At 38.5% G+C, this 15858-nt stretch overlaps 1 protein-coding gene across 9 annotated transcripts in view; it reads right to left on the reverse strand.

Annotated features, from left to right (window-relative positions):
• Positions 1-15858, reverse strand: part of INPP4A (inositol polyphosphate-4-phosphatase type I A) — a 79189-nt gene that overhangs the window by 38508 nt on the left and 24823 nt on the right. For 5 of the 9 annotated variants that reach the window (XM_069876479.1, XM_069876470.1, XM_069876436.1 and 2 more), the window contains exons 3-12: positions 14609-14826; positions 13726-13770; positions 12125-12243; positions 11893-12009; positions 10773-10852; positions 8071-8182; positions 6727-6817; positions 5927-6074; positions 1140-1270; positions 666-770 (exon numbers count right to left, since the gene is read on the reverse strand). In XM_069876479.1, the coding sequence (XP_069732580.1) occupies positions 666-770; positions 1140-1270; positions 5927-6074; positions 6727-6817; positions 8071-8182; positions 10773-10852; positions 11893-12009; positions 12125-12243; positions 13726-13770; positions 14609-14714 (1054 nt within the window). In that variant the 5' untranslated portion in view covers positions 14715-14826. Of the gene's footprint in view, positions 1-665; positions 771-1139; positions 1271-5926; positions 6075-6726; positions 6818-8070; positions 8225-10772; positions 10853-11892; positions 12010-12124; positions 12244-13725; positions 13771-14608; positions 14827-15858 lie in introns of all 9 variants that reach the window. The other 4 variants (XM_069876417.1, XM_069876453.1, XM_069876445.1 and 1 more) reach the window with 1 other exon arrangement.

The raw sequence follows: 15858 nt of genomic DNA on the forward strand, positions 1-15858 counted from the left end.
AAAACTTTGTGCCAGTGTTTTGAAGGACATGGAAAACTGTACTTCTGAGGTGAAAGAACCATACTTGACTGCAGGTCCTCTGTTTCTTAATCTAGAAGACTGGCAGTGAAAAGGAGGACTTAAATATTGGTCTTGGCACAAAACCTATCATTACTAGAATCCCTCACATGGATACATGCGACAAGTGTGTGTTCAGGGTTAGTTAAAAGAAGGGAAAATTTAGGTTATTTACGTAGCAATAAGCTTCTATTTGCGAACAAACTGGTATAATTATGCATAACTGTTCATAATGGTTACAGAGAAAAAATGGACAAGCTTAAAAACAGTCAAAACCTTTGCTATTCTGCTACAATCCAAAATTACCAGAAAGGACATACCAGCTCAATTCAATATATTTCCTAGTACAAAGGCTGACTTGTTTCACCTATGGCACGGTTAACTCCAAAATCTAGTTTTGCCTCCTGTAGAATTGCAGTAATTGTACTTACACCTCTTCTTTTGCTAAGAATTTTGGAATCCAAGGAGAGAAGGTGCTAAAAAAACCCCAAGTAGCACTAGTACTACAGAGCAGTATTTTGTAGAAATTATACAGCTGAGGATGGAAATTAAAACATGGAGAGAAAAATAACAGAATAATGTGAAGAAAGAGAGAATGAACCGAATACCTGATCCTCCATCATCCTGGACTCTCATTCTCTGTATATGTAAATTCGTAGGAACAAATTCCAATTTTTTATCAGCTTTCAAGCTACTGGCTTTAAATGAAGGACCTGAGAAATACAGGGGAAAAGTAATCATAAAAGTCCTCTGTGTCTGCTCCTCCTAAAATATTCATGGAGCTTCATTCATCTTACACTACATACTGAAAGTAAAGCGAGAAAAAAAAAAAGATATCTCTCTCTGTTAGTGTTCATAATTGTTCTTCACTTTCAGGATAAAATAGGAGAATGAATAAAGCAAACAAATATTCCCAGATCATTAGCAAATTCATAATAAATGTCAATAAAGAAAAATCCAAAAGTAGGGTTGTTAAGCTTTTTTATACATCCAACTAAAACTTTCTAGCTTCCCACTTTCAGAGGGGAGCACTCACGATCATGGTTGAGACAGATCATGTTATTATGAAAAAAAGGAATCACCTTTATACTGGTGCAGGTCAGTCAGATTTTCCTGATAAGTTAAAATAATTGTTTGGTACTGAGTAACTATTTGTCGACGAAGGCTTTCCCAACAAGGAGACAGTTCTCCCAGTTCTTCTAGTTCACAAACCCTAGAGAAAAATCAGAAAAAAATGGGAAAGAGGGATATTTAGCTCTATTTTTCATTTGATCAAGAACTAGTTTCATATTGCATCATTCTAGCACCATCCTCAGCTGACACATTCTCAATTCACTCTGGTCTAACCAAGTCACCAGACTGGGAATACTTCCAAACATACATTAGAAAGCACAGCTGTTGAGCCCTACTCCAAGCTATATAGGTTCCTCACAGGCAGAACAGATCACGTTCTCCCCAGGAGCCCCAGGTGTTAGTCAAAACCAAAGTGTCCCACTAAACTATATGATCATTTGCAAGTGATGGGTGCTGTCATCCTGTCAGGAGACTTGGAACAATGAGGACATTTTTAGGCCACTCTACTGAACTTCAGTGGCTCTCAAATTAAATGGGAACTTTGACAAAGGTTAGGCAGGAGATTAGAACCTATCTGACATTACGCACATGGAGTATCCGCACTGGCCAGGTCTCTACACAACAGTGTTCAAGGTCAGACAGGGAAGGGGTAAGAAGCATAAGCATTAATAAGGATTGGGAGAGACAAAAGATGAATCAATAAAACCTTCATCTGACATTCTGGATTTTAAGCACTTAATTTTCACTGTAGGCGGAACAAAGGACAACTGGATACCCCTAGATAAGAAGAGCAAAACTCCTGGCTTTCCCATTGCATCCCATTGTACCCTGACTGCTAGGTATTCAGTCATGCCTGGCAATCCTGTATCAAACACTTTTCTTAAATAGGGCTGCTGAGGAAATATTCAGTATGTTTCATGCCATGCTTGTACTACTGTCTTCTTGTATTAAGACATTATTCAGAATAAAGGATGAAAGGAAAAAGCAAACATGTCAATACGAGACACAATCCAACAGCACATTACCCCAGAAAAGCTAGAACAATCATATGTCAGAAGGACCCATCCGTTCCTTTCACAGTTCTCACAGTATCTCTAATCCACAGCTTTAATCAATTGTCTTTATGTATAATAATTTAAGACAGCATTTCACAGAACAATCCCCACTCCACAGTATTTAGGATATTATCAACAGGAAGCAAATGTCCAAGAAAAACACCAGATTGATTTGCCAAGAGGCAACAGCGTAAGCTATATTTATCTGTGGTGAGTTGGAAAAAGACATTTCCAGTTTCACCTTGTAAACTGCTTCTGAATCAGATGCTATAATGATCACTTTGTCAAGCTCCCTGCTCAAAACAAACCACTGCATTTGAGCCCAGGCCTTCGTGAAGTAAATTTACAGCTTCATACTTCAAGTTTACTTGGTTGTCACATAGGGCTGAGACAGCAGGGGATGTGTATGCCATAAGTAATTAGGTAGTGAATATATCCCCCTGGTTAGATGCTTCCCATCAAAGAGTTCTGGCCCAGAAGGGCTTTATATAAGAGACGGTAGTTGTGATTATCCAAGGACATTTTAAAAGTCACCAGGATGTTAACACAGCAGCAGCTGTGCTTGTCTAGGTGTCTGGCATCCCTCTAGGTTGCAGCATAGAGAATGGAGAAAGGAGCCCTTGGCCAAATCTGAGAGATCCTATGAATACGAATTGTGATCATGCTATTTCCCACACTGTAAAAAAGTAGGGCACTAATTCAAAATGAACATGACTGAAACCCATCTTGAGTAAAAATAACAATTCATTAGAAATATAAAAGCACTGACGGAAAAGAATTCTGCATGTCATTGAGGGTCACCTCAGCTGAACAGAGAGAAGGCAATCTTTCTCACTCATTACACAGAGGCTGTATTTACCTTTAAGCTATGCAATTCAGAGCATATAAATTTGTATTATCAAACATTTGGGCTTATTAACCTGCAACTGTATACAATGTCCATCCACCAATCTCTATGTGATTTTAGCAAGAACCTCTAAGCTGCCACATTTCACAGCTAACACCTTAAGAAACTTCACTGCCCACAGTCTTAGAGGAAGCTACATCTTTTTACCTCATCCTATGTAAATTCTCCCTTATCATCTCGAAGTCCTTAAACAACATCCATCACAGACAGAGCCTTACAGGTGAGCCTGTCAACTCTTCACAATGTTTTGTCTGTATCTCATAATGAATAGGTGCTTTTAAATGTACCGTGAGGTAAGCTGTAAAGAACTGAAAATATAACACAAATTGCGGATAACCCATGTCTAAATGTGTTATAGCATATCCTAAGCCCCCTCCAACAAGATTGCAGCAGGACAACTATGCAAGATACAGCTTTTGTTCTCTAGAATCTAAACTCTCACTACTCCTACTAAGTGCGTGTCACTGAAAAACAAATCATAAAATCATAGAAGGGCTTGGTTTGGAAATGGCCTTAAAGATCATCCAGTTCCAACTCTCCTGCCATAGGCAGGGACACCTTCCACTGGATCAGGCTGCTCAAATACCCAGGCAACCTGGCCTTGAACACCTCCAGGGACAGGGCATCCACGACTCTCCTGGACAACCACCCTCACAAGAAAAAAATTCTTCCTAATATTTCCTCTAAATCTCCTCTCTTTCAGCTTAAAATTCCCTTTTCCTATCTCTGCACTCCTTGATAAAGAGCCCCTTCCCAGCTTTCCCATAGGCCCTTTAAGTACTGGAAGGTCACTATAAGGTCTGCCTGGGGTCTTCTCTTCTCCAGGCTGAACAAGCCCAACTCTCTGTCCTCATAAGGGAGATGCTCCAGCCCTTGGATCATCTTTGTGGCCCTTCTCTGGACTCACTCTAACAGATCTATGTCCATCCTGTGCTGAGGAAACTCAACAGCAGCAAAAAAAAAAACCAAAAAAAAAGCAAAATTTGGAAATTCAGTCACATCAAGCATTAGTTTTTCCCTACATTACAAAAAATCACTGCCTCCTTGAGAGAATTTATTATTTTAGCAAAATACTGGAAAACATAATAGACTAATTCTGCCTGCTTATATGAATTAATGCATGATTTTCTTTCATAATACCACAAATGAATTAAAATCTATTAATGTAGGTTACTGAGAGCACAACATAGTTTTAATGTTAGTTAAGGTCTGCCTTAATTAGGCCCCAGGAGTGGATTCAAACACAGCCAAAATAAAACCCCAATACTCAGAAATACAGCAGGAAGTCTTTTACTATCCCAATCTTGGCTTTTGTGAAAAACAGTTATGTTTGCAAACCACAGCCTACAAATGTAGAGAAGTAAGTCATAATTGCTCATGTTGTCTGAAAGGGCCAACTGCTTCAAAAAGAAGCAAATTCAGAGAAAACCTACAAAATGCTTAACAGATTTCCTTCTTCCTCCCACCTCCCTGAATGAGAAGTCACGACTGTCCTACAGTATCTCATTTAATTTGCTTTTATTCCCTTTGTTTTCCATTCAAAACTACCCTTCTGCCTCTCAAAGTCATCTCTTAACTCATTGAGAGGAGTCGGTGCTCTTGTCATCTGTCTTCGCTTTGCTTTCATAGCACACAAGTCAACTGACTATTTCAAAGTTCACCTTCAAAGTGATTCTGATTTTTCTGCTCTGTTTGCTACTGTAATTACTCATTCCTCCTCAGCTGGTTTCTGTGTTGTCTCTGTTCCCTTCTCAAAATTCGCAGCAGCTGGATTTATTACTCTTTCATTTATGCCATCTTTTCTACCCAGACTCCCCTCATCTATGAAACATTGAGATGTTTTATTTTTAATTCAACTTCATTTTTCTCTTTATATTAAAAACAAACTATGCTAGAAAAAGTGTATTGAAGCATATAAATGATTATATCTATTAAACAGTAATGAATTCTAACATGCTGTTCCTAAAGCAATCACATGTCTATGCAATAATACATTCAGTGGCTCTATCAATACTTTTCTGAGAGGAACAGATAACCCCTAAGAGCAGATAACAGCAGTATGATCCTAAGGGTTCACTCTGCCAACAACTCTCTTCCACCATAAAGTCTGTATGTCCACATTACCATACGCTTAAGCCCAAACTCTATACTCCGACATAAAATCTTATTCGCTGTAACTACAGTCAGCAAGATGCTGCTTTTACAATTTTTTCTTCAGTGCCTCTGTGCATTAACACAGATACGTGAGGTCCAGCCCACAAAAAAATGAGACTGTACCTGTAACTATTTAACAAATTAAGATAATCACCTACGATGACCTTCAAAACAGTTCCCTTCTGAGCCAGTACACAGCTGCATACAATGCTGCCAACATGCAAGGCAATTCCACAGATCATTTCCTGAAGGTTCTCCGTTGTTTTCTTTCACATTTTCTACCAAGAAATATGGGCTCCTCTGAGCGCCCACTCCATCTCTGGGATCTCTTCATCATAAGCCTCAAAAAATAACTGAAAATCTTCTGTCATGGATTTCTTCAGTTTCACAAGAAACTTGATGTTAAGTCGCTGTTCACTCTTGCACATCGACATCCTTTGACCGAGGGTAAGAAAACATCTATATTTGAACACACGTCCACTCGTACTGAGCCTTATCTCACTCCGACAGGTTAGAACATGTTCTATTACCATCTCTTTGTCTCTCCACTCCTACTCATGATTTCTGAGCTACAGAGTTAGTCTCATTTTTTTTGTGTTGGACCTTGTGTTCCTTGGTAACTCAGTAGCAGCTGTATCACTGCTGTATTTACTGCATATGCAAACTGGCCCAAACCAACCTTGCTGCATCTTCTTCCAGAAGCAGCTTCACAAATTGCCTGGGGATGTGTAGCGACAGGACACTCTCAGCCATCTGCTCCAAGATTCTCAAGTGGTTTCCATCAGTGGTTGGGAAGCGATACATTCGGCAAATGGCACCACCAAACACTAAAGAATTGAAATAATGTTATTTTAGCATAAGGGTTTGAGTTAAAAGTGTACAAATTCTCTCCTTTCTTAAAGTAAATGGTTCCAATTTGGTAAGGTGTGGTCGTATACTGCTGTAAAGATCTAGCCATCAGTGGAGCTTTTCCAAGAACGGTCATTCTGCAACGACCATTCTTCCAGCATTTGCAGGAAAAGCCTCACGATGATTTAAAACATTGGTAAGGAAATAAAATACATATTCAACTTTTGAACTACTTTTTTTAACGTACTGTGCATTTTCCTCTCATACAATAATTTGCTGGAAAACTAATCTTACTTCAATAAATCTTTTGTAAAGCCACTGCTTTCCTCTGTCCCTCCCCTTGTCCACCAATGATTGTTTCAGAATAGACTAGCAAATCACACGGAAAATGTTATACTACAATTATGCTAATATAAAAGTTTGCTTCTGCTGCTTTTATTACACAGTTGATGAAATAAAATACGCAGACGATAAAATAAGTTCTTGTATGACCCTTAGAGGGCTGCTCAATCAGCAGCCTGTTCCTATTCAAATGAAACATCTGCTTAACCACCCTGGGGCCACAGACAGAAAAGAGACAAGCTTTTAATGATGCCTAAAGCTTATTTGTGACAGCCCACAGCAGCTTACCAGATTTCAGTAGTGCGTCTTTCCGTAAAGAAGCATATTTGGATCTGATTCCTAATGATTCTGTTAAACTTTCATCAACTGGTAACACAGTCTAAACAAAAAGAAACAATGCAAATAGTGAAGAACAAATCAGTGCCAGCGCAACACAGTGATGGCCCCTACTATACAGATGTGAAAGGAATATTCAAAACAATGCATGTTTAAAATAAATCTTTTACTATATTTTTATATAGTGTTTACTATAGACAAAAAATTCTGCAGGCTGAAAAAAAAATCCAAATAAACTCTCCAATCTAGGAAGTAAAATGCTTATTTACTTCTAGTGCACAGTTCAAAATGCTGGGAAGATTTACATCCAGACGTTCAACTAACTTATGTTAGCACAGCTCCAGATCTGTGCCACCTACAGGTCTGGCTGGATATAAAGTGATACTAATCCACATTGTGACTGTGATACATAAATACAAGAGCAATTATCCCCAGGATATTCAGAACACAAGGTTTACAGAATTATACGCATCTAGGTTGAGAAAGCACTATAAATATTTGCTTTCAGACAAATATTTGGGGATCACAAAAAAAGAATAATCACTATTCAAGTAAGCTGTTCAGGTTTATTAAAATCTTTTAAGATATTTCTTTTTAAAAAGTTGCCTGTGAAAATTTTGGCAATTCTCTGAGTGTCCCCATCCCAGCTTTGCTTGATGCCACCTTTCAGTTCACAGTTGTTCATGTGAACCTGGTTATTAATGCATCAAGTGTACCAACGTGCAGTACCACAAGCTTATTCTGATGAAAGGCATGAACACTTGAAGATAAAGCTTAATCACTGCAAGCTAAAATTCTCCCCAAGACTTTTAACCTCAAACTTTGATTAGCACTCACAGCTCTGCAAAATACAAAACTGCTTCATCACCATACAAGCTGCTTTTTGCGGCATTTTGAAATTGCAAAGCACTCAGTCAATACAATCCCCTGGGAAACTGCCCCTCGGGACAAGCGAGCAGCACAGAGCTGGCATATCTTTAAGGATGCTTCCCACAGAGCACAAGTCCACTCGATCCCCAGGTGTAAAAATCAGTAAAGTGAAGCAACACCAGCAGAGCTGAGTTGAGAACTGATGGTCAAACTAAATGACAAGAAGGAAACACACAAGCAGTGGAAGCAGGGCAATGTTAGATTTACAGTTGGACTTAATGATCTTAAAGGTCTTTTCCAACCTAAATGATCCTGTGATTCTACTAATACCAAAGTAGATAGGGAAGTTGACAGTAGTTCTCAACTGATTTCAATACTACCAATCAATCTGTATCCTTCTGAAGCCCATATAAAGCCCATACTCACCCTTCCATTAATTGTGTCAGGTGACCTTGTCACTGGAGGCCTTTGGTCAGTTTTTTCCTCCATTTGCCATCCAATAACTGTAATGTTACCTACACGGTCACTTTCAGCCGACCTGCAACAAACACTCTGCGTTGAGATTTTTTTGGAGGTGGACCTGTTTATCAACAAGGGAACACTTATAAAAGGCTATTAATCTTCAAAATTAATGAACATTTTAAATAGGAAGCTTTACAACTTCATTTCACATATTTTTTTATAATGCAATAGTCCAACAGAAATACACTCCTCTCATTCTGCAGTGGACACTGTACAGACCTCCTAACTGAAGGCAAACTAAACCCATGCACGTGCTTCAATACTTCTGTAAAACCAGAAAGAGTTCAAATTTTAAAATTAGGCAGCTTAAATTCTGAACATTAACAGAGAACAAATAATTGGATGTACATGCACGTGTGTTTGAATGAAACCAAACTTTTTCACTCTCGATCAGAAGCCTGCTGCTTGCAAACTGCAACTGGTACAGCTGCAACTGGTAAATTTCGATAAAAGTGGACCAAACAGTAGTAGCACATCCCAAATCTTCTACTTAACAGGGAAGTCAGTCAAGGTCACAAGTTAGGAGACTGATTATATCTTATGCTTCTGGAAACAGACTGTTTAGATTGGGAAAACTGGGCACCTGACATTCCAGAGAGAAAAGCTGATGCTACAAAGAAGGATCCTGAAAAGAAGTGATTTACAGAAGAAGGTGGTGAAGATTTGCAGTGGAGGAAAGATCATTGAGGTGGAGAAAGATCCTGGAGATCAGGGAGTTGAGTGGAAACAAATGCCACAGATCCCCAGGGATCTGGCCACTAACAACAGCTGAGGAGCTGCGCAGCACAAACTGACACAACTTTCTGTCCCATGCTCCCAGCCCAGCAGCCACCTCCTTGCTGGGAAGAGAAGCTGAGACCATATGAAAATATGACTGATGAGGGAGGGAGGGAGTGAGTGAGACAGAGAAGCAAGTGGGGTAAAAGCTCTCATCTGGCTGTTTTTTTAAATACATACCAGAAACCAGGTCTACCACGGCTGTCATTTATTCTGTCTCACCCATGACACACAGTAATTTTGGCAGAGGCTTTATGTTATTGTTTTAAGGTAGATTCTAAATGGTATTTTAAGATTGTTATTTACATGTGAAAACACGCTGGAACAACTAAGACAAAATAAAGTCTCTGGAACCAACAAAAGTGGAGAGGCAAGAGTAATAAGCAAACAAGACAACTACAAGAAAAGTTCAAGTATCCAAATCATAGAGCATGTTTATAAACATTGCTCAGCATCCAGCTTATACACTTGAGGGGTAACATGACAATGAGAAGACACGTATGCATTCACACACCTCGATAATCAGAATACACTTGATACCAAAACAAGATAATAAAGTAAATTTTCAATTCAGTCAAGATAGGATAAATCTAACAGAATAACCATGTCTAGCATACAGACATAAAATTCCCATCATCCCATTCCTCCTCTTTTTCATCTCCCTCAAAAGACTCTCACCTTCACACCTATGATAAATTAGACTATTTTACTCATCATCAATATCATACTTTTGGTGTCTCTTCTGATTTATTTCCCTCATCTGCTCCCCTCTGTGAAATCATGTCAGCGTTTTCTTTACAACACATTGTGGAAATGACAAAAGCCTTACCCATCTCATCTCTTAGCATGAAAAGCTTTTCCCATGTTTTCTTAGTCATGTCTGGGCTAAGAAACTTCTGCAAGTTTATCACAGTCACTGTTTCTCATGCTGATTATTCTGATACTACCAACACCACCTCCCTCAGTCTCTCTGATTATGCTTCCACCCCTTCAACTGACTTCCCCTTGCCTTCAGTGACAGGGCTGCCCGTTCTGCTTTCAGCACATATTACTATAATATGCATTTAAACATCACAGGTCTCTGCTCAATGTCACTTTTCTTTCTTCATTATTTTCCAACCCTGTACTTAACTTTGTCTCACGTTGGCTTTCAAGAGTGTGGTTTGATTCCTCCTACCTAAAAGATTGGTATTAGACTCTCATACTCTTTTTCATTCCCTCTCTGAGTCACATTTCTTCCTCAAAAGTTTCCAATATGAATTAAGGTAGAAAATTACATCAATGTTGCTGTAATGTGACTCGTCCTATTCCTAGTGCATTATATTGATAAATGCACTATTTAGCAACAAATACAGAATTCTGCAACAGGTAGGTGTTGAAACAGTAAATAGAGCTTAGATGTACTTAAGCCAAAGTATTTCAAACAGCTAAGATAATCCCCTGTTTCAATGGGTTTTTTTCTCCCCATCACAGGCTCTTTATATATCAGCACAGCTAAAAATACTCTATTTTATCACTCTCCACAGACACAAACACCGAGGTGATAGGATGAAATGCACAAAAATCAAATTTGTCTTGACAATACTTTCTTTAGTTGTAGAACTAGAACCAATGTCTAACATTATTCACTGCGTTGGAAACGCCTTCTTGTACATCTTTTAATTATCATGCAGCAGCAAATAGTTTTTCCTGAATAATAGCCTGGAACTAAAAAAATCACCAACCAACCAACAGGTCTTCATCACATCTCACAGAAAGTCTTCATCATATCTTAAACATACTTTCAAGAATTAAGAATTAATTCCTAAATGTAGGAGAACATTACAAACCTTAGTGTTAAGTGCAACCTGTGATTCTTCTCCTGAAGAAGTTCTTTTACAGTGAACATCCCAGAACCCAACAAATACATCTGAAAGAAGATGAGTATCAGAATTGTAATTATTTACCTTTACAAAGCCTTAATAAAGGCTTTATAAAGGCTTTGTGCACAGTATTAAAGCCCAAAATACCATTATTATGCACAGAAGTGTAAGAACAAAACCATAATCATATATGCCAATACTTAACTAATTAAAATCTTTTAAAATGTGATAAATATGGTAATTTATCAAAAATACTTTTTCTACTGTAGGATAATAAGCTTTTTCCTTTCTCTAGGATTTGAGTGGAGTTGCTCACTTAGGCTGAGCAATACAGGAACATTGAAAGCAATGGGGCTCAGACTGACTAGGTCCTCTCTAGTTCCACTCTGACCCAAAACTGGCTCCTCCTGAAGAACTTACATCCTCTGGAGCCCTTTTTCCCCTGGGCTTCCCCATGAAGCACAGGACAGAGAGGGAAAGCCCTGCTGCCTTTGAGGAAGCCATGGAAAAGCAGACAACGTGGGTCCTGAAGCAGCATTCTGGGCAATAGTCTGAGAATAAATGGCCTGTGCTGCCCACAGATCCAAGGAGTTACATGGGAGAGCTGACATTTAAAACTCTTTTTCCTTAAGGGAATAAATTTGACCCCTGAACAAAATCACGAAGGGTTCAGGGCAGGATGATTTCTGGAATTTAGCAGCTCTGTCCAAAAGGACTGTTACATTATTGGCCCAACATTTTGGCAGAGACTGGAGGCCTCAGATAAGGGTGCCGGATCCCAGTCATTGTCTACATCAGCGAAGCAGTCCACAACATATTAGAACAAAAAACAGGACCTCTTAATTTAAATCAATAGATCCCAAACTTGTGGCAGAAAAGCCTTATTTGAGAAAACTGGCAATGCTCCCCACACTGCCAAGTCCATCTCACAGCATTTGTCCCTCCTTTCCCTACCCATCTTGCTTTCTCTGGGATCAACGCTTCTACCTTTTTGCTTTCTTCCACAGAAGTTACCAGCTTTATCTCCTTGACTCTCGTCTCCCTGCTCCACAATGACTGGGAACGTAACATAATAAAGAAAACTTACTGTTCCCTGAGATCTATCTTTGACGTCATACACGGAGAGTTTGATTTGTGTCATTTGATTGATAAGAGAGTCTTGGAAAAAGGCAATGCTGCTTAGAAAGATAGGATTACTTGTTCCCTGTAATCATAAACAAAAAAGGGAAAAAATAATGCAAGGTGATATTTGTTAGAAAGAAATGCTTCTTGTGTTGGCTTCAATTCTAAATCTAATCCAGGTGCACCTTACCACTTACCTCAATAATTTCTGTCTGTGCATGCTTCGTCCAGAATGCCTGAGGAGGTGTAGTTACACTCACTGCTACAAAACTATTTGGTTTTCGATCTAGCGACGGAGTTAGCAGCTCACTGCAAGCTTTCGGTATGCAAGAGAGAAATAAATTTAGATTCAGGATTTTTTCCATATTGTTGTAGGACTACATTTTTATAAAAGTATATTACATACCCTGAGCAATAAAGACAGAAAGGGCCTAATATTCGTTCTACTGCCACACTATAAAGGCAGACATGATTCACTTTTGTGCATGCAAAGAGTAAACGTGCAATCAAACCAGCCTTGCTTCAAGCTGTAGAGCTGTAATTTAAACTTTTTCTCTTCCAACCACCTGCCTATCCACCCCCTTGGCACAGCTCATTATTAGAACAACACACATGCATAGGTTTCCCTCTGGGAATCTCATAAGTATAGCTGCATTTGATTTGAAGTCACGCTCCATTAAGCCCATTAACAAATGGCATTATGCCATGGAGAACCAGTACAAAGTGCCTGAATGTTGATCAAGCAGCACTACTATGAGGAGAACTAGCTTGTAATTATAAAAGGACAGTAATTTATTTCCTCCCAAATGTTACTGTGAGTTTAACTACTGGGAAGGGACTATGGTGAATAGGAAACAAGGATGAAAAATTGCAGTGAGTGACTGTACACAATTATATTGAACTTCAGAGACAAATTCTGTTTAGCTAGATACAGGTAACTACAGCATGGTCTTCAACTAAATACAGAAAGCTAATTCCAAAATCTATCTGGGCAAGCAAAATGTTCCACTGTACACTAAACAGCTTTGTATTTCTAGATATTTTTAATTTGTCTGAAAATATTTTAAGTACTTTATTCAGCCTTACGGAGTTTTTAGATTATTATTCAGAACATAATTACATACATCTCAGAAAATTCTCACATTTTTCATTTCAAGTAAACCATTAAAAGCACAACCTGTCAAAGACTAGTCCACTATTAAGCCAAGAAAACCATGCTACAGTTGAAAATGTAGACTGAATTTTCATGAAGAAAATACTTTTCACTTATTCTTCAAGTGCGGACAAGCTTCTTGTCCAAATTAAACAATCTCAGAAATTAGGCCACTTCTGCATCTTACATTATCACTTGAAAGCAAAGACCACAGGAAAGAAAGTATGTGTAATAGCTGGAAACTCTTAGAAAACATTCTGTACCAAAACACTGTTTCCAGCAAATCTTCAGTTTATCCAAAGACATTAACTGCCGTTATGCTGAAACTGAGGACAGTTTCATTGTATTTTCACATAATCAAAATGAACATGTAAAAATGCCATTCAAATAGTAAACATCTAAAATTTTATAGGACAGATGTATTTATTACAGACTTTTAAAAAACATCACTGCCACACCACTGCTGGCTGCTTATCAAAAGATACTGCACGTGCTGCAAGAAAACTGTACCAAATGCATCTCCATAAAAATTAAAGTTTCAATCTTTCCTATATGAGAGGCATTTAAAAAATCAACAATTAAAACGTCCCACACATACGTAATAGCATGTATCATCAAAATTAGCACACAAATCACTAAGCCTACCTAAACTGAACTCTAAAATCGGCTCGTCTGGATCTTGAATGTTTCCTGTAAATCAGAAAAATTAACACAAGATTAGTCGAACGTTGCTGTCATGTGAAACCTTTCCCAAAGTTGCAGTCATATAAGGAAAGAAATTAAATCTTATATTAAAAAATAATATTTTTAATTAAATGAGCCATGACTAGTATTCAAAAATATTTATTAGCTAATTTTTGATATATAAAAATTATTTGAAAAACTTGAGATTATTTCAGTTTACAAGACATGTTAAAATATGCGAAACTATGCAAGATTAGATGAAATAAGGGAATATGAAATGCTCAGTCTCACTAGAGAACAAGAGGATTAAAGTCACTGAGTGTATGAGCAGCTATTAACTCCAAATTATTAAATCAGATATGTCTCCTCTGTGATCAGTGAACAGGGAGAAGTTTGAAAGTACCTCTCTCACTAATCAAACAAAGCCTCTGGGGGCTACAATCCTAATTTACTCACCATGAAAGATGAGCGAGATAAATCTCAGCTCCCTGAACTCTTTTTAAAATTTCACACAATGTCAAACAAGGAGACTGCCAAGGCTCTTTCTAGACCTTGACATTCTTCTGTCATTTCCACCACCCCTCCCCCCCAGTTGCTTATTTGTGACTGATAAACATAACTGCACAAAATTTAGTTTACCTTCTTTTTTCCTTCCCTCTCCAATTTTTATGTTGTGACTATTTAAAAATGGCAAGTTTAAGATTGTTTAATATTTTAGTATATTTCCTTTATCTCGTTCCCTGTAGATAACCAGACACATCTAAATCTTCTAGAAATTAAAAGAAAAAAAAACCACTGCTGGTGCAGGGAAGATTCTGAAAGTCGTTGATGTGAAGGTACATACCTGCTAGAGAAAGACCTAGCATGTCAGAGGTGACATCGATGGTGGAGGCCCGTTGCACGGTGCGGGATTTTGCACCATGGCGGGGACTGTGTTCTCTTGCTGTCATTTTGTCATGAAGAACCTTTCTTTTCTTGTTGCTTGGCTTTACTGATGTTTGCTTATGGAGTAGCGCAGTGCAGCAGGTTGTCTCCGATTGCTATTCCTTTAACATTATCACGCTAAGCGAAAAAGACAGCAAAAACAAACACCAAATTTTCAGGTGACTATCGGCTACTGTTCTTTTTAACAGTAGCAAACCTAGTGCCATAAAAATGCCCCGGGACATTCAAATAAAATGCTCAAGGCAGATCCAGTGCACAGTAACTCAATTTGCATGAACCGTACATCTGCAGCACTTTACTGCAAATTGTTGAAAACTGTACCGCATGCAAGAAAGGCTCCTCTGTCAGAAGACCAGGGTCAAGAGAGACTCGTTAACGGACCAGCTGCTCTTCTCCTTTGTCTAAGCTATTAAACCCTCCTTAATGAAGTTTCCTGGTTTTCATAATCCCTGGGGAGCACAAGTAAATTTGTCAGATGGGGCCTCTGTCTGCAGAGGTAGGACAAGGGATAAGGACAAAGGGACAATGGATTGGCAGAACGCAGAACAAAAGGGCAGGAAATGTTGTTGGTGTTGGCACGCTGTGTTGTTTCATGCTCTACTGCCATGAGAAAGGGATATTAAAAACTATAAATAAGTCCTAGTGGGCCAGAGTGATGCTGAAATTCTGGGATGGTGATGGAAAGAAAAAGCAAAAGGGGATGCTTGCTGATGTGGCACATGGCAGTGCTTTTCCTTCACCCGACACGTCATTGATCTACAGACATCCATGACAGATGTTCTTCCCCTCACAATGCCTATGAAGTGAAATGTTACAGCAGTTAAGAAACACACAGCCTATAGAAAATTTGGTTACGTTGTTAAAAGTGGTTTGGCTGATAAATTCTGATATTCCTTCCGCCAGCCACGTTAGCGCTTTTGTGTTTGTTTCATCCTATTTCATACTATTATGACAAACTCCATTCATTTAGGAAGTGAGATTAGGACTAAAATTTGATAAAACTGAAAGGCAGTAATATAGTGACTAATATCTTCCTCATTCATTTTATAAAACATTTGAACTACGTTGCATAATGGGAGCAAATTTTTTTTCCTTTTTGAGGTTAATGGACCTAACAACAGGAAGGATACATTCTAATTAAATAAAACA

Source organism: Phaenicophaeus curvirostris, chromosome 1 (genome assembly GCF_032191515.1).
Source record: "Phaenicophaeus curvirostris isolate KB17595 chromosome 1, BPBGC_Pcur_1.0, whole genome shotgun sequence".
NCBI lineage: Eukaryota > Metazoa > Chordata > Aves > Cuculiformes > Cuculidae > Phaenicophaeus > Phaenicophaeus curvirostris.